Source organism: Emys orbicularis, chromosome 11 (genome assembly GCF_028017835.1).
Source record: "Emys orbicularis isolate rEmyOrb1 chromosome 11, rEmyOrb1.hap1, whole genome shotgun sequence".
Lineage (NCBI taxonomy): Eukaryota > Metazoa > Chordata > Testudines > Emydidae > Emys > Emys orbicularis.
The window spans coordinates 42,811,648-42,836,679 of record NC_088693.1 but is presented as its reverse complement, the minus strand read 5'-3'; the positions used below and the strand labels follow the sequence as shown (position 1 = coordinate 42,836,679).

At 41.1% G+C, this 25,032-nt stretch overlaps 1 protein-coding gene across 1 annotated transcript in view; it reads right to left on the bottom strand.

Annotated features, from left to right (window-relative positions):
• Positions 1-21,589, bottom strand: part of MTX2 (metaxin 2) — a 49,171-nt gene extending 27,582 nt beyond the window's left edge. The window contains exons 1-3 of the mRNA XM_065413564.1: positions 21,462-21,589; positions 2,529-2,576; positions 1,504-1,550 (exon numbers count right to left, since the gene is read on the bottom strand). Coding sequence (XP_065269636.1) covers positions 1,504-1,550; positions 2,529-2,576; positions 21,462-21,501 — 135 coding nt within the window. The 5' untranslated portion in view covers positions 21,502-21,589. The remainder of the gene's footprint in view (positions 1-1,503; positions 1,551-2,528; positions 2,577-21,461) is intronic.
• Between the last annotated feature and the right edge of the window lie 3,443 nt (positions 21,590-25,032).

Here is a 25,032-nt window from a genome sequence, read left to right as displayed (position 1 = left end):
AAATTTAAATCAGATATCTGCCAAAGTTATATTTATAGTCATGGCTACTATCAGCTGTCAAGCCAAAGAATATTGAAGAAAAACAGGCATTTTTAATATATTATGGTTAATATATCATCTAAGTGACATGTGCAGGATAACAATAGAATTGGAATGGTCAAGCAAAAGGCTACATTAGAAAAGGAAACTTCTGTTTTGTTTGGAAAGAAACCAAAACCACACCCGTAACCCTGATGGAAGGAGAGAAAAGATTCATGAGAACTACAAAAGTAAGGGTTTCTGGAGCTAAAGCTAACATCGAGATCAAATGCTCAACAAAACTCCTTATTTCTTCCCACTGTAAGGAATTATTTAAAACATACTGCACCACAGAGAGAGGGGGGTAAAACACTACCATCTGTTTTTCAAAATAAATGGAAAATTTGTCCACCTATCAACGAAACAAGATACTTTGGGGTGGGGGGTGGGGGGGAAATTACCAAAGGAACACTGGTATTTTCCAGACTCTCAGCAAAAAATGTATTATATATTTTGGACAGAATAGGGTCCTTAGAGGATTGCTAGAGTGACCAAAGAATCCTGAACTTTTGATTGGCATTTTTACAAAATACAGGTTAGTGAACCTTTTACATGATATCTCTAATGGTCCCACTCTGACCAAAAGAGATGCAGCCTTCTGGGATACATAAGCCCCCAAAAGGCTATATTAACTAGCTGTGCAATGGACTAGACCACATAGGGGAACAAGTAGAAGTGAGAGAATGAATCAACCCTCTTCCACAGCCAATACTAGAGTTGCTTTGGAGGATGGGAAACTTTTCTTGCCAGCCAGTCCCTCTCTACTACTGGGGGAAAGTGTCCCCTCAGAATAAAGAGCAGCCTCTGGGGTCACTGAACTTAACACGTTAATGGAGTTTACATGAACTTTCTAGCTACAAAGGCACTTTAAAGCAGATTAGAGCCTTAAATTTGTCAATTATATGGACTACCTCTAACACACACTGGAGTGTACAAATATACAGTGGATTCTAACTCTTTATATACAGTGGAACTGGATTCCTTGCGTTTTGGGGATATTGGCTTTGAGGATAATGTAACCAACAAGCATATAATGAGTGGTCTTTGGGAGGGCATCTTTCCCTAAGCAATCCAAAAGGTGGATGACAGCTGGAAAGACAACAAAGGTCAAATAGGAGCTGCCAGTAGTGTGTCCAATTCCGATTATAAATAGGTAGACAGATGTAAATATTAACAGATGCATAGGCACTAATATTAGGATTCTTAAAAACAAAATCAATAACACCTCAATGATAAAGATTAAAAGGAATAATTTCAACTTTGAAAATTATGTTGCGTCCAGGAACATACAATGTTAAATCTACAAAGTACTTAGAAAATTTCTAAATATGTCATTTGAATACTTTTTATGTAATTTACTTACGATTTAATCCTTCCAAGAAATATTTTAATTTAACATCTAGTTTAGAAAAGATGATGCTTTACCTGGACAGCAAGAGAAGATGCATTGTCAGAAAGCAAAATTTGCTCCTCTGTAGAAAGAAAATCAAAGAATGTAATTACAAGAAATAGTTATTGTTTAGTTATTGACGTGTAACTGCATAACAGTCTGTGTTAAATCTCTTGTATATAAATTAAAAAGGCAAATACTTCAACAGAGAATATATGCACCATTACATTAATTTTATGTTATGCTATCGGACAGCAAAACATGGGATATGAATACAAAAATATACCAGGAATATTTCTTCTAGAAATGCCCTCCCATTTATCTTATTTTACCAGAGATGTACAATTAGAAACCCCAACTAAAAAAAAAAAGTGTCTCAATTTTAAGCCAATTATTCCTCTACTAATCAAAGTTAAATAAAATACCATCTTCATAATTCCTCTAGCTAAAAAGTAAAAGCATTCAGAATCCTCAAAAAACCAGCTTGCAGTTAATATTGCACACTGTGTCTAGGTCTGTCACACAAAAGAAAGATGACAAGTTCGCTGCAATAAAAATTCCATGCTTAGAAGACTAAGGCTGCTACCTATTAGTCTTCATTACTTTGCAGTCTTCTGACAACTGTAGCAGGCTGCTGAGCCCCAAATGGGGGCCATAATGTGATCTGATGATATATGAAGAGCTGCTAAAGGGAGCCTGAACCATCCTAGCCTATACATTTTAACAGTTCCTTTTTACTGAGAGCCCACTTTACCATAAGACTTCAAAAATCTGCTGCCTCAGCTATTGGTGCAGTAAATCTGCCAACGGTGCCTGCAACCACATCATTTTACACTGCCTACAGCAGCCAATATAATGAGTCAATAATAAACCAAGGACCTTATAGGCCATGAATAGCTGGTTTATATTGGCAGATGCAAGCTTAGCTAAAACCTCTGACCAGACAAACACAAAGGAATCTCTTCTTAACAGTTTCTATTTCCCCTGAAGTTAATTATATTACTGTATATTTAATGTTTTTAAAAATAAAATCATTAATTGCAGAAAATAATGTACCCACCCTTCAGTTGCTGATATAATGCAGCATTTTCAGGCCAAGGTTCTGCAGCTGTGGAAAGAAAAGAAATTCATAATTAAGCAAGCCAACCAACAATATGCTAGCGGACGTGAACTGAACATGAACGTTACCTAGAGCAGAAATTAGAATTTTAGAGCCATTGATGCAAAATTTGACCTACCTTAAAAACGGCCCACTGTTATTCACACTGCTCTTCTTTTTCCAGAGAATGGAACGGGATGGGAGAAAAAGAGAAATCTGATTCCTCCCAAAAACGAAGGCTGCAATATTCCTTAAATTCAAGTTATGCCAAAGGGTGACCTTACAGCTCTAAAACCATAGTAGCAGATTTCTTCCTAACTGTAAGAGTTCTTGTACACATTCGCATCAAAACACACTATGCTCCCTTCTGCCCACTCACAAGACAAGTAATTTAAAAGCTGTAAGATAAAGAATTCTGATAAGAACAGGACAGACACGCAGAGGAGAGATGGCACAACTGGCACCTACAAAACTAAGTTTAAGGGTTTGCTTTGGGACAAAAAGTTTTCTGCTGTTTTAATGTTGGTTCCTGATTCAGCACCCCCTATAACAAAATCACCAAGCTAAGTGTTTGGGCACTTCATAAGGCAACACACCAAGCAGATGGTAGTACTGAAGGTTTATTTTGCCACACACAATATGTGACCGAAGTTGATATTTGTCAGTATTCTTTTGAAAGACTATCATCATTTGTTCAAAAAGGCAAGATATTCCAACTAAGAATCTGTGTGTTTAATCAATCATGCACCAAGTGAATTTCTGGCATAGCATAAATAATCATCACTACCAATGTACTATTGCTAATAGTGGTTAGATAACAGACAAAATGACATTACAATGAACTATTACATTTCTTTGTCAAATACATCTTATATGTCCATTTTAAGGTGTTAATTCAAGTTTTTTTGTTTCAATCAAATTGACTAGTTGTGATTCAAATTCATTCTACTCACATAAAAAATATTTTTAAAAAGCATTCAAGTCTACAAATGACTATATGTACAGCAAAACAGAAGCCTGCCACTGGCTAAGAAAAGGTCATTCTTTGTATCAGCTGGCCTTCAGAACGCTAAAGAAAAATACCACATGATTTCATAATTAAAATATTCTTTTTTACTACTTCTGCACTGTTAACTTTATATTTTATGGCAGTTAGACAAGATTGTAAAGCTTGTAATAATATATACACAATCTCGCAAAGGTCACTACCCTAACATCAAGCACAAACAGCCTACCAGTATGGGCATGAGAAGGTAACTAATCACATCCAAGTGTCATGACAAAGTGTTTTATGTTTTCTTATAGCATTTATTGCTTTTAAACCCATCCATTAAAGTTTGTTTCCTGGAGTAATAATTCTTGAGATGAAATACACTCTTATTTATTTAAAGAAAAAAAAAAAGATGACAACACAGTGTACCTGGCACTAACTGTTAAAATAATGTATTTAAATTACATTTCTTGAATTCAGTAGAAGTCCAGGCTCATAGAAATGTTGAAATTTAGTGACATGACCACCATATGTGAATGGACCAACTACTATTTGCATGCTAAGAGGCGGGAGTACCGCCAAAATCAAATTATCTGTATGGTTTCCACCATTTGGGGTGGAAGTCTAGTGAGATTTCAACACCAAATTGACCTCTAAATGAAGCCTAATCTCAATACAGATCTGGATGTAGACACCATATTTCCATTAGGAGATGTGCTAAGAAGCTCCTTCACTGAAGGTACAGATGCACACAATATAGGGCAAATAGTGAAGGTACCTATTTTTTGCTGTGACAACCTGGATGTCCTGTTCAAAATTTTCAATCATATCCCATATATTAAAAAGGATTGTCATCTTAAAACCTGGTATATATACTCAGCTGTGGACTTCACATTAATTTTGTTAACCATTACATATAGCCCTAAGCTCCCAACCTCAGGTGTGTGGAGGAACACAGTATAACTTCAGGGAGAAAGGTGCAATAATTGTTTTAAGCCACAAATGTGCTCACACAATCCTAAGCAGACTGTGCACAGATACAGCCCAGATAGTAATGCAAACTTCCCCACACTGCATTGCCAATATATCGCAAATCCTGATCTAGAGTAACTACTTCAAGGAAGTAAGAGTGTAGTACTGTCTGCGTTCAGTCCAGGGCAACGTCAACAACCGTGCTTACCTCTCTGCTAGGTGTGATGGTGCTTGGGTGATGTGGACCTTTGTCTGCAAGAATTGGAGTGAGACTATCAATTTAGTTCTCACAGACTACTCATCACATGGTAAGAGCCTTTGGTCACTGAAATCTGGCCTAGGATAGTAAACAACAAACTTGGAACAATATTCTGTTACTCATATCTCAAAAGAACCATCTTATAAGATTTACCTTAGATTCTTGCAAACTGGGCCAAGTGTGCTTGAAGAGTAGCCAAACTACAATACAAAGGGTACACTCTCAAAGGCCTGCACAATTCTCATTGACTTGACTGAGAATTATGTTATTAAACACCTATACACTACTCCATTACTCACCCTGTATCTTGTGGGCACCATATATGCAGTCATTTCATATGTTGCTTTGTACAGAGGTTTAATACCACAATATAAATCTGACAAATGACAAGCTATGAAAGATAGAAATTTAATTCAGAATGGTATCATTAGAGTGACTACTTAAAATTAGTCATAATCCCAAAATCCACTGCTCAGGGAGACTAGATCCCCTATTTTATGATAGCAAGGAAAAAATCTTTAAAGAGGTGCCATGTGTCTCCGTAACAGGAGAGAGAGTATAGTATTTTTAATGTACAGCATGACTCCTGGCTTCTGTAGGTGAAGACATAATTTGTAGAATAATAGGCACTAATATTACACGCTGCTTCAGTTCTGTCATATTTCCAATCCATCAAGTTGATTAATGCTATAATAACTCTACACAAACTTATCATTTGTGCACTAATGAAGTCAAATCCAGTTTATCCTTCAGCAACTAGATTATTTTGGTCTCCAGATGTTAGTTCTCCAGCTAACTAAGGCCACCGTGGCAGTGATGGGGCAGAGGAAAAGCAAATGTGACATATACCCAATTTTGAAAGTTTTCTGCAGGAGATCAACTTCACGGTATCTCAGCAGCAGATCCAATAGAACAGACAACCATCTTCATCGCTATCTTACAGTATGAAATAATTGACTGGTTATATGCCTTATGGACTGCAAGTTATTGTTGAACCTCAGGAATATGGACATGACAGAGGAGCTAAAACTGACGGTTCAGCAGATGGAGCATTGCAGTGATCAAAGAAGCTGAACAGTAGTTAAACTTGGCATGTAAAAACTACTTTAGTTTTGAAAAAGACTTAAATATAAAATTTAGTTATTGAAAACTTTACTAAATGCCATGTGCATTAGATTAACCATATCAGTTGTTTGCTCATCACTGGTGGGTTTGGAGAACAGCAGCATATAGAACTAACAGACATTGGCATGGTTCATTGGTACCAAATTAAATTCTCTAGAAAAAAATCCTGAAAATTAAGTGTCATCATATGACCCAAGAAGCTTTAACTATCGAGGACAGTGGCTATATATTAAGTTGATTCCCAGCTCCTCTTCTGTCATATATTGTCCTAGCCATTCCTTGATATCATTTTTTCCTGATAGAAACAAGGTTCCATATAAATCAACGTGACATAAAAGTCTTGTCAAATTCTTTGTTGCTGGGAAAATATTGCATAAGGTGCACTTTTCAGATTTAGTAATGGAATATTTTACTCCTGAACCATTAAGGACTGGTTCAGCTATCCAATTTGCCTTTAGATTTAAAATGATCATTTCTAGTCACTTCTGATTTTTAGTTCAATAATACAGTTTATCTGTCTAGGCACTTATATGCCCTGTCCCATCATCATATCAGGAGCATCTCACAAGCACAAGACTCTCCTGTCAGATAGGGAAGTATTATCCCCATTGTATAGATAGGGAATTCAGGCACAAGAAAATGAAATTCACCTCTGTGCAGAGAGCCCACACAAAGCCTATGCACCCGCTCAGATCCCAAATAAGCTTTCAAAAAGAGCTGAAGTGGGGCTTCAGTGATATATAGGCCTTGTGGGGGCCCTCTGCACAAAAGTGAACTGCAGGTAAAGAGATCAGGTGAGGTGACTCAACCAAGTTCACACAAAATGCCTGGAAGAGCAGAAGACTGAATTCAAACCCCCCAAGACCCAGTCCAGTGCCTCAGCCTCAAAAATTCCCCTTTCTAGACTGTTCATTTTTAATGCAATTGTTTTAATTTTTGAAGTATCTCATGAGATTAGAGAAATAGCCACTGGATTTCCAGTCTGGCAATCGTGAACGAGTGTGAAAATTTCCAGCAGAATGGTATTGACACAGAATGGGGAAGGGAACGGAAATAATTCATCCATGTTCCAAGCAGCATTAGCAGCAATTCTCTTCCATAAACTATTTACAATTATTCATTTCCTTTTATTACTTTAAAAAAAAACGGACTCTTGAAGAAACTACAAGATATTAAATAGGCCTTTGAGAGTTTTAGTGAGGTATAGTATGTGCTAGGCCACTATTTTACAATTTTTCTTGCAAAATTCCATCATGTATAACTAATGTCAGATAGCATAGTATGTGGTGGTATGGCTTGCCTGTTGCTCAGCCACCCATTCAGCAAATTTACTTCCAAACTGTAGCATTTTTTTATATATTACAGATAAATAAATAAATGTCTTAAACCCACTGGGAGACTTCCAGATCCATCCTTTAAGCCCTTCACCTCAGAGGAGATAGTAGTAGTAAGAAGGGAAGGTATTTTGTTACCGAATACATCCAACTTGAAAATTACTTGTTCCCTACTTCTAGTAACACCTCAGAACAACAAAATATAATTTAAAAACAATGTTTTTATTCAATATTTATGATAATGCCTACTTATACACTAGTTCAGCCCCTTCTACAATCAAGGTAAAGAATTAAGCAGAGCACCGTCCTCTGGCACATTTATTATTTGTTAAGTGATGATGCTATATAGACTCTGTGGCAAACAAGATGCAAATAAAGACAACCCCTGCCCCCAACGCCTACAAACTAACTCTCTGATATTTCCACTATGACACTAATTTACACTTGGTTTTCTTTCTTCTGCTTCTGTAAATAACAGTTATTTAATGGGCTACCAAACTATTTCATGTGATTCACTGCATGCAATTATGTAATTGAGGATAGAATCTAGACGTTGGTCATTTTGGTCCATTCGCCCAGGATAGTTTTCTAAAATGCCAAGTAATGTTCATAGATCTCAAATGAAGGAAGGATGAGCACAGAAAAGAAATGTTCCTTCTCTGTGAAGTGGTTGCATTAATTAGTTTCATTTCTTTATTTTTACCATATTCTCATGGTATACGACAATATTTATTTTGCATAAAAAGGTAGGAAAAAGAAAAAGATCTGTACGTTAACATTAGGCATAAGAAGTTAGGTTCACATAATGGTAAAGCCTTGTCTTAACCTAGCCAAGAGGCAGAATATTCTGAATTAAGACCAAAAATGTTGTCCTTAATTCACCTTGCTGTTTAGATACTGCACCTGGTGAGATAAGTGAACTTATATACTATTCTCGAAGGTTTCTCAAGAGTATTTCATCACAACAATGCAAACACTAAAAAGCAATGGAATTGTAAATTTGGGCAATAGCCACACCTCCCAATCTTAATCTCCAAGTATTAGCTCACAAACCTCTCCACATTCAACGACACTGACACCTAACAATAAAACAGACCATTTGTGATCTACTCAATTTCAGGCTGAGATTGGTGCCACAGGAAAAAGCTGCTTTGCAGTCAGTATCTTCTACCTTTAGACATCCCAAAGAAAGCCCCATTGTCAGTCTCTTTCCTAGTCGAGATACAACAAAAGGAGCTAGATTACCAGTGTATTCTTCTTTCATAATGGAATAGCAAACATTTTAAGTTTTGGGGGTGCTAGTGGGTCTATTAAGTATAAATATGGAAATGCTGGTAATTGATATATTTTTTAATCTGCCTTAAGATAAAAATGTAGGAACAAACCTTGATTAATGCAATGATATTGCAGTCAAATTGGAACCAAAACAGTTCAAAGACATCTCATCCATTAGTAGTGATCAATAAAGGAAGTATAACTAAGTTATGAATTAGCTGCCTGAACAACAGTCAATTCAACCCACCTATGTGAAGACACAGATCAATTTTAAAAAGATACTCAAATCAATTTCATAAAATTGACCTAATGTTGTAGGCTAACAAGGGTCAAGAAAAGCAGTTCATAGTGTCAGTAACTCCAAGGCTCTGCCAAAAATGAACACTAATTACTTTAAGGAAAAAATCTGTTATCCTAAGATTCATAGTTGTGCGAATACCCCCATTTGTTCTCAAATTGAAGTGCATGCATTAAATCATATACAACATGGGGGGGAGCGATAGCTCAGTGGTTTGAGCATTGGCCTGCTAAACCCAGGGTTGAGAGTTCAATCCTTGTGGGGGCCACTTAGGGATCTGGGGCAAAATCAGTACTTGGTCCTGCTAGTGAAGGCAGGGGGCTGGACTTGATGACCTTTCAAGGTCCCTTCCAGTTCCAGGAGATGGGATATCTCCATTATAATTATTATTATTATTAAGTAATTACGTTATTTGGTTAAATCCATCCCCATAACCCTTCCCCCCAAATAAGTTACAGTAGAACCTCAGAGTTATGAACACCAGAATTACAAACAGACCAGTCAACCATACATCTCATTTGGAACCAGAAGTATGCAATCAGGCAGCAGCAGAGACAAAAAAGGCAAATACAGTACAGTAGTGTGTTAAATGTAAACTACTAAATAATAAAGGGAAAGTTAAAAAAAAAAAAAGATCTGAAAAAGTAAGGAAACTGTTTCTGTACTTGTTTCATTTAAATTAAGGTGATTAAAAGCAGAATTTTCCCCCGCATAGTAAAGTTTCAAAGCTGTATGAAGTCAATGTTCAGTTGTAAGCTTTTGAAAGACCCACCATAAGGTTTTGTTCAGAGTTACGAAAAACCTCCATTCCCGAGGTGTTCGTAACACTGAGGTTCTACTGTACAATACAGATAGATCATATATGTTCAGTGAATATTGATCAGCAACCTGGTCAAAGGAAAAACCCAATTTCAGCAACAACTCTGGCAGGGCCGGCTCTAGGCACCAGCAAAACAAGCTGGTGCTTGGGGCGGCACATTTTTAGGGGCGGCATGGCCGGCACCAGAATGCCACCCCTAAAAATGTCCCCTGGCCGCCCTAGCTCACCTCCGCTGCTGCTGCCGCTCGCGCACCGCTACTCGCCCTCCCTCCCAGGCTCTCAAACCTGGGAGGGAGGGGGAGATCCCGAGCGGCCGCGGCGCGCAAAACAGCTGTTTCTCACGCCGCTGCTCCCCCTCCCTCCCAGGCTTGAGAGCCTGGGAGGGAGGGGGAGACTCCGAGTGGCCGCGGCGCGGGCGCCGCTTCTCCCCCTCCCTCCCTCCTAGGCTTGAGAGCCTGGGGGGAGGAGGCAGGGCTGGGGATTTGGGGAAGGGGCGGAGTTGAGGCGGGGCCGGGGGTGGGGTAATTAAAAAACGGGGGGGGGGGGCGGCCAAAATTGTTTTTGCTTTGGGCGGCAAAAATCCTAGAGCCGGCCCTGAATTCTGGAATTCAGCTGCCAGCAACTTGTAGAAAAGTGTCACATGCAGAATCTCTAGCAGCCATTTGACGTGATGGAATTTGCTATTTTATCCTACAAAAAGACTGACTAAATAAATATGACCTTTAGTTACCTTCTTTGAACTGAGTGTTCTAGCTGGCATTTATTGCAAGGGTATGGCGTTGATCCTACAAAATGCTGAAAACTTTTGAGTAGAGCTGAGTACCCTCATCTCTCTCATTGGGGGTACAGTACAGGGGTCGACTGGAGAGCGATCTGCAGTCGATTTGGCGGGTCTTTACTAGACCCGCTAAATCAACTGCCGGTGAATCGATCTCAGAGCCTCAATCCAGGCTGTAGTTGGACCTGCCCTAAGGCTTCCAGGCCATGTGCTGGGCAGCTTGTGTTTGGAACAAAGGAAATACAAGCTGCATGGCAAAGACTATAAAGGGCAGCTCCATCTTCTCCATTTTGTCTTCAATCCTGCTTCTTACCTCTGGAGTAACTTTTCTACAGACTGAAGCTCTGAACAAAGGACTGGATGACCAATCCAGGCTGTGGATGTGTTCCAGAGGGGCTTTCAAGCCAGCAAACTCACCAATACTGCTAAGAACCTGATATATGGACTTTGATAGTCTCTGTATATATTTGAGTGCTTTATCAATTAACAACTCTCTTCTTGTTCTTTCTTTTTTCTTTATAATAAATCTTTAGTTTTAGGCACTAAAGGATTGGCTGGCAGCAGGGTATTTTTGGTAAGAACCAACCTAATAGTAACCTGGCAACATGGCTGACCCTTTGGGATCAGAAGATCATTTTGCATATGTGAGCAGAGTTTTTAAAATAACTTCTCACTATACTTCACCTAGGTGCTAATTGGGAGCCAGAGAACTGGAATGCAATAAAGGGGGCTGTGTGATTTCTGTTTTAGCTTCTTGATAACCAGTGTGGGGGATCAGAAGCACAGTTTGTGACTGGTTGGGGAGTTTAACTTCAGTTTTACCCACCAGTCTTGGGAGTATCAGCTCTCCCTTTTGCAGCCTGCCCTGACCTTGGCATTTCCAGTGAGGGCTACCCCAGGCACCCCGGGTCACAATACCTTCCTATACCACTCTAAATACATCATCTTCCTGCCTTATGTGATCAGCCTTCAACTACTTTTAGGCTACATCTACACTTGAACCGCTACAATGGCACAGCAGCAGAGCTGCAGCTATAGCACTTCAGTGTAGACACTCACTACAGCAATGGCTGGGGTTCTGTAGGCAATCCACCTTCCCGAGAGGCTGTAGCTAGGTCGACAAAAGAATTCTTCTATCAACCTATCGTGTACAAAGGTGGTTAGGTCGGCTTAACTATGTTGCTCAGGGGTGTAGATTTTCCATGCCCCTGAGTGACGTAACTGTCTCAACTTAACTTTTTAGTGTAGACCTGGCCTTAGACTTCTGTCACCTGACCCATTTTGACTATGATTCAACAAAGTACTTAAGCATGTGTGTAACTTTAACTATGTGAGTTGTCCCACTGAAATCAATGGGACTACTCAAATGCTTAAATATCAAGCTGAATTGGAACTTGGTCATCTATTAGCCAAGTTATTTACATTCACTGTACTTTAAACCTTTCCTCTTAAATCGGTGTCTTCAGCCTCCAGATCATTTTTTGAAGGGGAGCAGGGGGCTCTTTTCTGAGCACCCTCCAACTTGTCAATATATTTCTAGCAATAAGGAGCCCAGAAACAAATGCAATATTCTAGGTGCAGTAAAATCAGAGACTTTTGACAACATCCCTACCTATGGACTCCAGACGGGATGCAGTTTGCCATACAACAGCTAGAAAGGTATTACTAGGTTTGACATATTAGCCTATCACCTCTTTCAGCATTTCTATCTATTAGGTTTCACCCTTCAATTCATTACCTGTGTTATGGACAATTTCCCCCCCAAATAAGGCTTACATTTTCCCCTCTACATTCTTTGCATTTTCATTTTGTTATTTTCTAATTTCTCTGATCCATTTTGCACTATTTGTCTTGACTGTTATATGCACCTTCTTCCAGTTCATAGTAGAATTAAACATGCAGATTAACATGCTATTTACACCCCCTCCTAATAATTAAAGATGTTAAATAAGACTGGACTTAAAGATCAAACCCCATAGAACCCCAATGGACACCTTCTCTTCCCTGCATTCCTCTGCTTCCTTCACCCCCAACACACACACTGCAACTTTGCACACTACTGTATCTTTCATTATAATTTTAAAAAGCCAATCTAAGGAATGTGCCAACAGTGTAGTGGCGTGTGGCACCTGTTCAGTGCCCAGAACACTGGAGCTTGGAATGGCAGCAATAGAGTCCCAGTTCTCCCACACACAGCCCTATTTGTTTTAGTTTTAAAAGAGAAAAGGAAAGGACAGGACAGGAAAGGAAAAAGAAAATGGGAATTTCATGGGGAGGTGCATGTATGTATCACAAGGGGCAGAAGGAGGAAACTGGGAGAGAGAGATGGGAAAAACTTGATGCCTTTCCAGAGCAATTATTTCACTCACTCTAAAAATACTTTGCACTAGTGCTGACCTTTATTGCAGTCTTTCAGGCAGTTTTCAATTCACAGGCCACTGTTCATATTCAAGCCATTTTAAAACTAAAACCTAATTTTGCAAGTAAGTTTTCGTAAGACCATATCAAATAAGAGAGTATAAAATGTTACTAACATCCAGAAATATATCTACTGTGTTCCCCTTCATCTGTTAATTTTATAATTTTATTTTTAAAAGTAATCAAGTTTGTCTGTCAAGAGACAAGAGAAGCTGTTACTTTAACAGAAAACATGAGACAGTAAATACCAATTAGAGAAAGATTGCTTAGTCTTAATGGATCCAGAAACAACTCAGGAAGCATTTTACGTTTATGAGCTGTAATTGTATTAGTCTTATTTCCTGGTTTAAGAAGTATCTCAAGTGAAATGCATACTGTATCAAAACAATGAAAATAAATTATTTCTGCTCTGACCTAGAAGAGATTTGACAGGCAATCGGCTCAAACATAGCTAAAAACATATGGAAACTACACTAGCCTAAGGTGGTGTTAGCATTATAAAAGATCTGTTTATTAAAAACAACATTTAACCTGACAGTGCCCCTTTAAAAGGGCTTGCATTGATGTTGACTACAGCACAGATTGCTTAAAGCTAGTTTGAAGCAGGTACAACTACTTTTGCAACATACAAGCTTGAACTATTAACATGATATACACCCATATTTCTGTTATACAAAATGCCTTCTTAGTTGGTGTACTATTATTTAGACTTTGGATTTTCATGTGTCAGAACAATTTAGGTGGCAAGTTTTGTTCTCCATATACACTTCTACCCCGATATAACGCTGTCCTCAGGAGCCAAAAAAATCTTACCGCGTTATAGGTGAAACCGCGTTATATCGAACTTGCTTTGATCCGCCAGAGCACGCAGCCCCGGAGCACTGCTTTTCCGCGTTATATCTGAATTTGTGTTATTACGGGTTGCATTATATCGGGGTAGAGGTGTATTTGTTATGAGCAAAATCATGGTTCATCTTAATACATAAAAGATGCAGACAGACAATTCATTTTTACACACACCTTTATTGCACTGGGGTAGACTTTTGGGGACTGTAAAATATATACAGGCAGAGGGAGCATGTTTTTCAAACTGTATTAATTTCCCCCAGTACTACAATTAGACTAAGACTCTGGGTACAGCACACCAGCAATTAGCAATCACTGGTCTAGAACCAGTGCTTGGGAAAGGTTTTCTTTCCCCCTACTCTTTGGCCATCTTTGCAATAGTCTTTCTAGATGATTTCAGCACCTGATATCTCACAAAAACAGATGGAGTTAAGAGATTAATATTTTACACCATTTCAGAGCTGGGCTCCTAAAATTTTCCAATGCCGTAAGAACTCATTTACTATCCTGGTAGTTATTTTGTGTTTGATACAGGATTAGTCTGCATATGGTCTCTTTCATATCTATGGGAGAATATATTGTTGGATGTATTTCAGAGATAGGTTTGCATTACTATAATTTGATTACATATGCACTATCTGCCATGCATGAAACATTTATACTTACAGTTCATAAAGCTACAGAAAAATGTTATTTTTCTCTACCTTACAGCAGCAACATCTTGTATATTCAAAAGAGAAAAGTGTAAGTGAATGGTTTTAGCATTACCCAGCCAATGTTACCATAAAAAGGTTCTTACGCCACATAAGTGATTTGATCATCATTTTATATTTAATCATTAGTGCATTAGAGCAGCAGACTATACTCAGCATGTTCAAATGGACACAACTCACACAGAGCCCTTAAGAAATTACCTTTCACCAGACTGCTGAAATATTGCTGATATTCAAGCATGTGGGCAAGTGATTAAGTATGAGATGCTGTACCCACTGTCTTGATGGGAAGGCATGAAGTATGGTAAAGCGGAGGATAGGCAGTACTTAAAAAAAGTTGACATCCTCTGAAAAGTTATGACACATTCCTTGACAGAAAAAAATCCTCTGCTTCTAATACATTTCTTGAAAATAAACTTTGCTGGGCTGATTCTATTTAAGTCCACATGTGAAAAAGCCATGTTTTATGGCTGCTATATTGCTAGGGCAGTTAGAGTTAATTGGAATTGCCATGACAAAATGATTGGCTAATAATAGAGGGTCCTGTTCATGAAAACAATCAAATTTCATTTTTATTACTGATGTAAAGAATTCTCAGTCATGATTACATTTCCATGAATGCATAATAGGAAACCAGTACTCGTAAACGGAGACGTATGAAATAAGAACATTTTAAAGCAATCATAATTTTTAAATGGTCTTCTTTCTAATATAGCACTTTTTTCACCCTCAAAAACATATTCTGACATGTGGTGTGCACAACTGCTTGTCTTTGGCATAAAAATGAGAAACTATACTTCATCTCTTCAGATTACTCAGCACACAGTACGTGCTGGAGCATATATGACTATTTTTATATTGTTTTTTTAAAATCGCCTCTCCTAGAATACTATATTACTAAGGTAATACCCAGGGGCCCTGTTTATTGGGTAACTTCTTGGGAAAGCAAAGAAATGTAGTGGATATTGGCCAAGATACTGGATGAGTTAATCTCCAAAAATACTTATTTTGTTCATATTGGAAGATTTTCTGTTTTCATTTATTTTCAGTCTATAACTGTACGGTATGTAATGTAGATCAGCTATGAAAACCAAAAATTTTTATGGTTGAAATGTCTATTATTTTAACGCCAGATAAGTGCTTTGACACTGAGCATTTTCCGACAAAGCAGAGGTCAGGTTATAAGTTTGTTTTGTAGAATAAGGTTCAATAGACTGTAGACTGCAACTATTATTTGCACAGTAGTTGGGGTCACAATGAGTAGTCAAATATCAAATATACATAGAGAGGAAGAATAAAACAAAGAGAATTATTTGTATTCTCTATAGATAGGATAGCACAATGGTAGACAGCAAAAAGTAGCAGCAGTACGCAACTACAGTTAGAATATGAGCCATACTTGATCTATATCCGATAGTTAAAAGGAGGGGTGTTATGAGACTGGTTTATTCCGGAAGGATAGATTTGAGGCAGGTCTACAAGTAGGCAGGCAGCTCTGAGAGTGAGAATTCATTTTGGCTGTTATCATGGGGGTATAGACATTTCACTGGAAGTATATACATATTCCGTACAAGTGTAAGTATCTCTCTAGGATGCTTTGGTATATTGGGAGAGGGAAGAATTAAGGATGTTTGTGGACTTCTATATTACCATGTCCAGATTTTCCAACATTTGTACATTTCCTCCCCTTTCCTCCCCTGAATTAAACCTTATTTATATATATATTTTAAACTACAACATTTTAATCACATTTTCTGCAGAAGTAGTTGGAATGTCTATATATTATCTTCATGAAGTTTTGTGTTCGGGAATATTCTATTTTTAAATAAAGTACTTTATTTTAAAGTAACTTGATGAAAGACTATTTTGCTATAATCACAGGTGTAGTAGCTATATTTTACCATAGTAAAAATATACAACCACCAATATTTCATTCATTAAAACACAAAAACAATGTAAGTAACTGAATAAGTACACTGACAGAGACCATAAATTGTCATTGCAACATTTGAATCTGTGCTGATAGAGACCATAGCCTCCTTGATCCTGAGGCAACTTGGCCAATGGACCTTAAACATCACTGGCACTGATGTATATTATTGAAGTCTGTGAACTCCACAGATCCTTTGGTTTAAGTTTTCAAATGTGACTAAGCAACTTAGCCATATAACTTGTTTCAACAGGAGTGGTGTAGCTAGATATCCTGGTTAGCTTTTTTGTTTTTTTGGTAATCAGAATTGGGGCAGGGGGAGGTTGGGTCTAGGCCTTTAACCTGAAGCAATTAGAAACTCCACCTCATCGACTTCTGCATTAGAACTCATACTGGGTGAAGGGAGGATCTTACCCAGGAGACAAACACCACCTCATCCTCCTGCCCTGGAGTTCTCAGAGATTACATGCTATGCCTTTGCAAATGTATAGCTTTTGTAGTGAGAAAAAGCAAGTCACTAAAAATCTGTGAACTGGAAAAAAAAGAAAGCTAGTTTTCAGTTGAGAGAATATTTAAGACAGTTTTGAACTCCTTAGGCTAAACTATTTGAATGGAATACACTTTTTCTCCAGGCAAACAAAATAAAAGCAACCTTTTCTTCTAGGAGCTCAGATGACCTATACCCCTTGAATTTTATGACAAGGTCTTCAATTTATGCAGTAGAGCTGCAATGAATCCTGTCACTTTTAATAGATTACAAAATTGTTTGCTAAGCTTCCCAGCTTCAAAACGGGGGGTGGGGAGGAAAACAAAAAACAAAAACAACCGAACAAAAAAAGCTTGAAGCACTATCTTAAGAGGCAACTGTTATTTTGGGGCTGCTAGGCCCCACAGAAGGGTGCTCTGTTCAGAGAGATGTTGAAAGTAATGCATGGCAGCCACTTCCTCCTGTCTTTCCCTGCTCCCACCCAAATAGTGCATAAGCCTCTTCTGCTTGTGCTGCATACCCCTGAATCCCCTTCTTTCTCAGCCCCGCTATACAGTCCCTTTTCTGTAGACCTCCTAAAATGGAAGGCAGACAAGCTCAGAAGAAGTTCCTAAAGGGGGAAAAGTAGAGGGCTCTTTAGATCTTGTTATGCCTTTGTGAGATAGATTAATGAGCTGGATAGTGAAGCTGGACAAATTCAGCCTAGAAATAAGGTACACATTTTTAACAGTAAGTGTAATTAACTATTGGAACAACTTACCTAGATATGTGGTGGACTCTCCACCAGTTGAAGTCTTTAATCAAAGTTGATGTGTTTCTAAAAAATGCACTCTAGATCAGCTAGAAGTTACGGGCTTGAAAAATTTCACTTGGTGAAATTCTATGGCCTGTAGTATCAGGGGGTAGCCGTGTTAGTCAGACTAACAGATTTATTTGGGCATAAGCTTTCTTGGGTAAAACACCACTTGTTTCTATGGCCTGTGTTATGCTGAAGATCAGACTAGATCATCATAAATCTTTTCTGGCCTTAAAAATCTGTGAAGCTACAGAAGATAGCAGGAAGGTGGACATCTGAGGAATTCTTTTGGTGCTGAGTTTTATGCAAGACCTTAGCTAAGAGAAGAGTTATTCAGCCATTTGCACAGTCTTATAACCATATTTTCCACAAATCCCTATCTAAAACTGAAGAACAATTTGACTAACTTCCAGTTTGCCCAAGACATTCTCACCTGGAAAAAGACTAAATATCATAGAATCCTTGGACTGGAAGGGACCTTGAGAGGTCATCTAGTCCAGTCCCCTGTAGTCATGGCAGGACTAAGTATTATCTAGACTATCCCTCACAGGTGTTTGTCTAACCTGCTCTTAAAAAATCTCCAATAATGGAAATTCCACAACCTCCCTAGGCAATTTATTCCAGTGCTTAACCACCCTGACAGTTAGGAAGTTTTTCCTAATGTCCAACCTAAACCTCCCTTGCTGCAATTTAAGCCCATTGCTTCTTGTTCTAGCCTCAGAGGTTAAGAAGAACAACTGTTCTGCCTCCTCCTTGTAACAACCTTTTAGGTACTTGAAAACTGTTATCACGTCCCCTCTCAGTCTTCTCTTTACCAGACTAAGCAAACCCAATTTTTTCAATCTTCCCTCATAGGTCATGTTTTCTAGACCTTCCATCATTTTTGTTGCTCTTCTCTGGACTTTCTCCAATCTGTCCACATCTTTCCTGAAATGTGGCACCCACAACTGGACACAATACTTCAGTTGAGGCCTATCAGCACAGAGTAGAGCAGAAGAATTAGTTCTTATATCTTGCTTACAACACTCCAGCTAATACATCCCAGAATGATGTTCGCTTTTTTTGCAATAATGTTACACTGTTGACTCATATTTAGCTTGTGGTCCACTATAGACCTACAGATCCCTTTCCGCAGTACTCCTTCCTAGGCAATCATTTCCCATTTTGTATGTGTGCAACTGATTGTTTCTTCCTAAGTGGAGTACTTTGCATTTGTCCTTATTGAATTTCATCCTCTTTACTTCACACCATTTCTCCAGTTTGTCCAGATCCTTTTGAATTATAATTCTATCCTCCAAAGCACTTCCAACTCCTCCCAGCTTGGTATCAACCGCAAACTTTAGAAGTATACTCTCTATGCCATTATCTAAATCACTGATGAAGATATTGAACAGAACCAATCCAGAACGGATCCCTGCGGGATCCCACTCGTTATGCCCTTCCAGCATGACTGTGAACCACTGATAACTACTCTCTGGGAACGGTTTTTCAACCAATTATGCACCCACCTTATAGTAGCTCCATCTAGTTGCATTTCCCTAGTTTGTTTATGAGAAGGTCATGCAGACAGTATCAAAAGCTTTACTAAAGTCAAAATATACCACGTCTACTGCTTCCCCCCATCCACAAAGCTTGTTACCCTATCAAAGAAAGCTATCAGGTTGGTTTGACCCGATTTGTTCTTGACAAATCCATGCTGACTGTTACTTATCACCTTATTATCTTCTAAATATTTACAAATTGATTGCTTAATTATTTGCTCCATTATCTTTCCAGGTACTGAAGTTAAGCTGACTGGTCTGTAATTCCCTGGGTTGTTCTTATTTCCCTTTTTATACATTGGCACTATATTTGCTGTTTTCCAGTCTTCTGGAATCTCTCCCGTCTTCCATGACTTTTCAAAGATAATCGCTAATGGCTCAGATCTCTCTTCAGTCAGCTCCTTGAGTATTCTAGGATGTATTTCATCAGGCCCTGGTTACTTGAAGACATCTAATTTGTCTAAGCAATTTTTAACTTGTTCTTTCCCTATTTTAGCCTCTGATCCTACCTCATTTTCACTGGCATTCACTGTTAGACATTGAATTACCACCAACCTTCTTGGCGAAAACTGAAACAAAGAAGTCATTAAGCACCTCTGCCAGTTCCACATTTTCTGTTAATGTTTTTCTCACCTCATTGAGTAACGGGCCTACCCTGTCCTTGGTCTTCCTCTTGCTTCTAATGTACTTGTAGAATGTTTTCTTGTTACCCTTTATGTCTCTAGCTAGTTTGATCTTGTTTTGTGCCTTGGCCTTTCTAATTTTGTCCCTACATACTTGTGTTATTTGTGTATATTAATCCTTTGTAATTTGACCTAGTTTCCACTTTTTGTAGGACTCCTTTTTGATTTTTAGATCATTGAAGATTTCCAGGGTAAGCCAGGGTGGTCTCTTGCCATACTTCCTATCTTTCCTATGCAGTGGGATAGTTTGCTCTTGTGTTCTTAGTAATGTCACTTTGAAAAACTGCCAACTGTCTTCAATTGTTTTTCCCCTTAGACTTACGTCCCATGGGATCTGTAAGATTTCAGGTCTCCCACCCCCAAAAAGTTGTCTCCCCACTTAAAACTTGGGGGGGGGAAGAGGTGCTAGAAGTTAGCTAAATACTGAAAACTATCTTAATTGTAGCCACTGGACCACCAAAATGATTACAATCACGCAAATAGCTTAATACTCAGTAATAATGAGAAAGGAAACGAGAAAGTACATGACAAATCTTTTTTTTTTAAATCAGACACAAATTTGGTTCACTCCTTAACACAGTCCAAAAAACCCTCCAAATCAGATGTTTATTGCAGGGCTCATCTTTCTTCCTTATATTTGAAAATGGAAAAAAGACTGTAACTGAAGGGATGAGGAATCATTGAGGGGGAAGGGGAATTTGTGGTGAGTTATGTATAATTGCTGCAGTTAATGTCAAGGGCAACTACAACCAATGGATAGGCACCATTTTAGCATTTCCAGAAATCAAAATAAAACTATTTTCTAGGGTACGGAAAACGGAACGTGAACTTGATATTTTGGTAACAGGTGTCAAATTGTATGTATCTTTAGAAAATGAAGAGGAAAAAGAAGAAAGAGGAGAAAGTTGGCCTCTAAAGAGATGGCCAACTCCCACACAATAATGCACCTATTATAACATTAGGCCCCTTATAAAATACAAATAAACTTCTGATGGAGGAAAATGGCCTTGCAAGTTTTAAAAAAAACAACAAAAACATAAAAACACTTTTTGGGGTGGCAGGGCAACCAAGCCACACTAAGATATTCAAATAATATGTGGTATGTGTTCATCATTGTAATCCGCCACTGTAGGATACACATGTTGTTGACATCAGGCTATTAAACACTCTGAGGTTTGCCTGACAACATTTCCAAAGCATAACATATACAGTGGGACACCACACAATGCCACGTGGTATAGTTACTGCAATAAATAATCCAGCTCTTTAAACACCATAGCAAAACTACCCCAGACAGCATCATCAATAACATGGTCACCATGCAGGTAACATTTACTGACACTGCTTACAAGAGGTGCCAATTCTCTACCAGAGCCTGACACCAGGATGGCTGGGTCCTCTCTAGGGTACGGGGACCTGTGCAGGGCCCACTGGCTTTTGCACCCTGCTTCTCCCCCCCTTGCTAGTCCCATGCCCCCCTCTGAACCCCGCCTGCCTCCTGCCAGCTCCAGCCCCCACCCCACGCACCTATCCCCCTCTGCCACCCCGGATCCCTCTACTCCAACTCTCTCCTACTCCCCCGCCCCATCCACCACGCCGCCCTCTCCTGCCCGTGCCCGCCCCATTACCTGCTATTTGAGTCACAAACGCTTCCGCCACCAAAGACATGATCCCCCCCCGGGCCACCCGCGCTCCGCAGGTCCCGGCCGAGCCAGGAGGCACCAGTGGCAGCCCCGCAAGGTTAAGGGCACGCACAGGAACTGGGAGCCGGCCTGGCAGCGCCGGGGCAAGTGCATCCGGGGCCCGCTCCGCCTCCCGGGCCCGCCCCTCTCTCCGCGGAGCGGCGGAGGCCGCGCTGGGCCCGGACCCCATCCCCCGCCGCTCCGAGCAGGGCAGGCCCTGCAGCCTTCACTGCGGGGTCCCCGGGGGGAGAGACCCCCCTCCCTCAGTGGCACCGATGCAGCTCCATGAGCATGACCCTGGCGGCAGCCAGTACCTGTCCTACGCTGGGGATCAAACCCCCACCCACTGCACAGCCCCGTGCTGTGCAGAGACTCCCACGGACTGGGGATCAACTTCCCCCTCCCCCCCCCCGGACAGCCCCGTGCTGTGCAGAGGCTCCCACGGCCTGGGGGTCAACTTTCCTCTCCCCCCCCCCCCGGACAGCCCCGTGCTGTGCAGAGGCTCCCACGGCCTGGGGGTCAACTTCCCCCTCCCCCCCCCGGACAGCCCCGTGCTGTGCAGAGGCTCCCACGGCCTGGGGGTCACCTTTCCTCTCCCCCACCCCCACCCCCACCCCACTGTACAGCCCCGTGCTGGGCAGAGGCTCCCACGGACTGGAGATCAACACCCCTCCCCCCCACACACACGGTACAGCCCCGTGCTGGGCAGAGTCTCCCACGGACTGGAGATCAACACCCCTCCCCCCCCACACACACACGGTACAGCTCCGTGCTGGGCAGAGGCTCCCATGGACTGGGGATCAACGCCCCTCCCCCACACACACACACGCACGATACAGCCCCATGCTGGGCAGAGGCTCCCATGGACTGGGGATCAACGCCCCTCCCCACCCCCCCACACACGCACGATACAGCCCCATGCTGGGCAGAGGCTCCCATGGACAGGGTATCAACCCTACACACACACACACACACACACACACTGTACAGCCCCCTGCTGGGCAGAGGCTCCCATGGACTGGGGATCAACGCCCCTCCCCACCCCCCACCCCCACACGCACGATACAGCCCCATGCTGGGCAGAGGCTCCCATGGGCTGGGTATCAACCCTACACACACACACACACACACACACACACTGTACAGCCCCCTGCTGGGCAGAGGCTCCCATGGACTGGGGATCAACGCCCCTCCCCACCCCCCCACACACGCACGATACAGCCCCATGCTGGGCAGAGGCTCCCATGGACTGGGTATCAACCCTACACACACACACACACACACACACTGTACAGCCCCCTGCTGGGTAGAGGCTCCCATGGGCCAGAGATCAAACCTCTGACACCATACAGCCTCATGCTGGGCAGATGCTCCCATGGACGGGGATCAACCTCCCCCACACACACACACTGTACAGTCCCATGCTGGGCAGAGACTCCTGTGGACTGGGGATTAACCTCCACACACACACACACACACACACACACACACACACACTGTACAGTCCCATGCTGGGCAGAGACTCCTGTGGACTGGGGATTAACCTCCACACACACACACACACTGTACAGTCCCATGCTGGGCAGAGGCTCCCATAGACTGGGAATCAAACCTCAAACACACTGTTCACCCTCAGTCTTGTAGTTCTTGGATGTATCTGGATCAAATACCGCATTAAGCCCCATCCTATGTGTCTCTATATACCTGGGGATCAGTCACCAACTGTATTGTGAGCCTTATTTTTTATGTAGGGTGACCAGATAGCAAGTATTAAAAATCGGGATGGGGCTGGGGGGTAATAGGTGCCTATATAAGAAAAAGTCGCGGCAGAGCACTGGGAGAGAGCTCTCTCAGCAATGTAATAAAACCACCTCTGCGAGGGGAATAGCTACCAGTGCCGGGAGCGTGGCTCTCAGTGCTGGTGCACTGTCTACACTGCCACTTTACAGCGCTGTAACTTTCATCACCCAGGGGGTTGTTTTTTCACACTCCTGAGTGAAGAAAGTTTCAGCACTGTAAGTGGCACTGTAGACAAGGCCTAACTTTCAAAGATTGTCTCTCACCAACAGAAGTTGATGCAGTAAAAGGTGTTACCTCACTCACCCACCTTGTCTCTCTAATCAGCCTTATTTTGGGTAGATGCCTCATTGTTTGTTCAGCCATCTGCTTATAGAGGGCTTATAGAGGGAGGGGAACAGTGACTCACCCAGCAACCTACCATCCATCCAGATGGTGAGCATATAATACAGCAAAATACTCCTCATCTCTACAAGGGCAGAAAGTGTAATACGTGTGGCAAAATCTCCCCAGAGAGAATGATACACATAGTAAAATCCACAAATCCCCCACAGAGGGAGAAAGTGAAGTGTAACACACAAAGCAAAATCCCTCGTACTTCAGCTCAGTGACACATCCCAGTTACAATATAGTTAGGGGTTGTCCACAATGCAAATGTAAACTTTGCATAAACTACGACTATCAGAATTATATTTCTGGTGCAGGTGGGGTCTAAATGATATTAAAATCCCCTTTCCACATGAACAGATGGACTTTTAAACTCTGCCTTTATCACACCCCTTCACCAACCCCAATGATTTGGGGTTTCCAACATTTGGGACCTTGGACTATTATGTAGACATCATTAATGATACCATAGTTTATGCTGAGTCTATAGCCTATTTTAACCCTCTAACTTTTGACTGGAGTTAAACAGATTATTTGCTCATTGGAAAGCAGGTAAAGTAGGAATTTTTTTTCTGAGAAGTGCTACATTAAAGATATTTGCTATTTAAACAAATATTGTTTTGTGGGTCCGTCCTCCCCACCCCACACACAGTGTTTCATGCATTTGTGGCCCACTTGCAAGGTTTGTGCAGCTCCATATAACATTTATTTTACTGATGACAACAATCACTGATTTCCCTGAGCATCGGGAGTGGTGTGAAAGAAAGTTTTGAGGAACCACAGGCAGCTTGAGGGAAGTTGGGGGCAACCAAAGGATCATTGACAGATTATTGGGTGAGAGGAGTTTGGGGGTTATTGGAGAGATACTGGACTGGTTGCTGTGTTGGAGATGAAAATGGAGTCACCTGGAGGAGAAGGTGGCCAAGGAGCCCAGGAGAGGAGGGAGCCAACTCCATTGTACCTCTGCTCCCTAGTAGCCCCCCTCCAATCAGCCAATCCCCTTCTGTCAGCCCGTTCAAACCATGGCCCATCCCCTCCTATTAGTCAACACCTGTCCCTTCCATTAGCCCCGTCCACCCCATTAGTCCCTTCCTTATCCTGCCCACTAGTTCCTTATCCTGCCCACCCGCTCCATTAGACCCATACCTCTCCAGCCAGCGAGGTACTGAGGCAGCCGACCATCTCTGATTCCTTTTTGCTTCATGGTGGGCTCCCCCATGGTGGCACCAAAGCAAACATGTGGAGCAGAAAGCAAGAAGAGGGGCTATAAAATGCCCACCTAGCTGCCTTCAATTCTGACACCACAGTGGTCCCCACTGGCTGGGAGGAATCA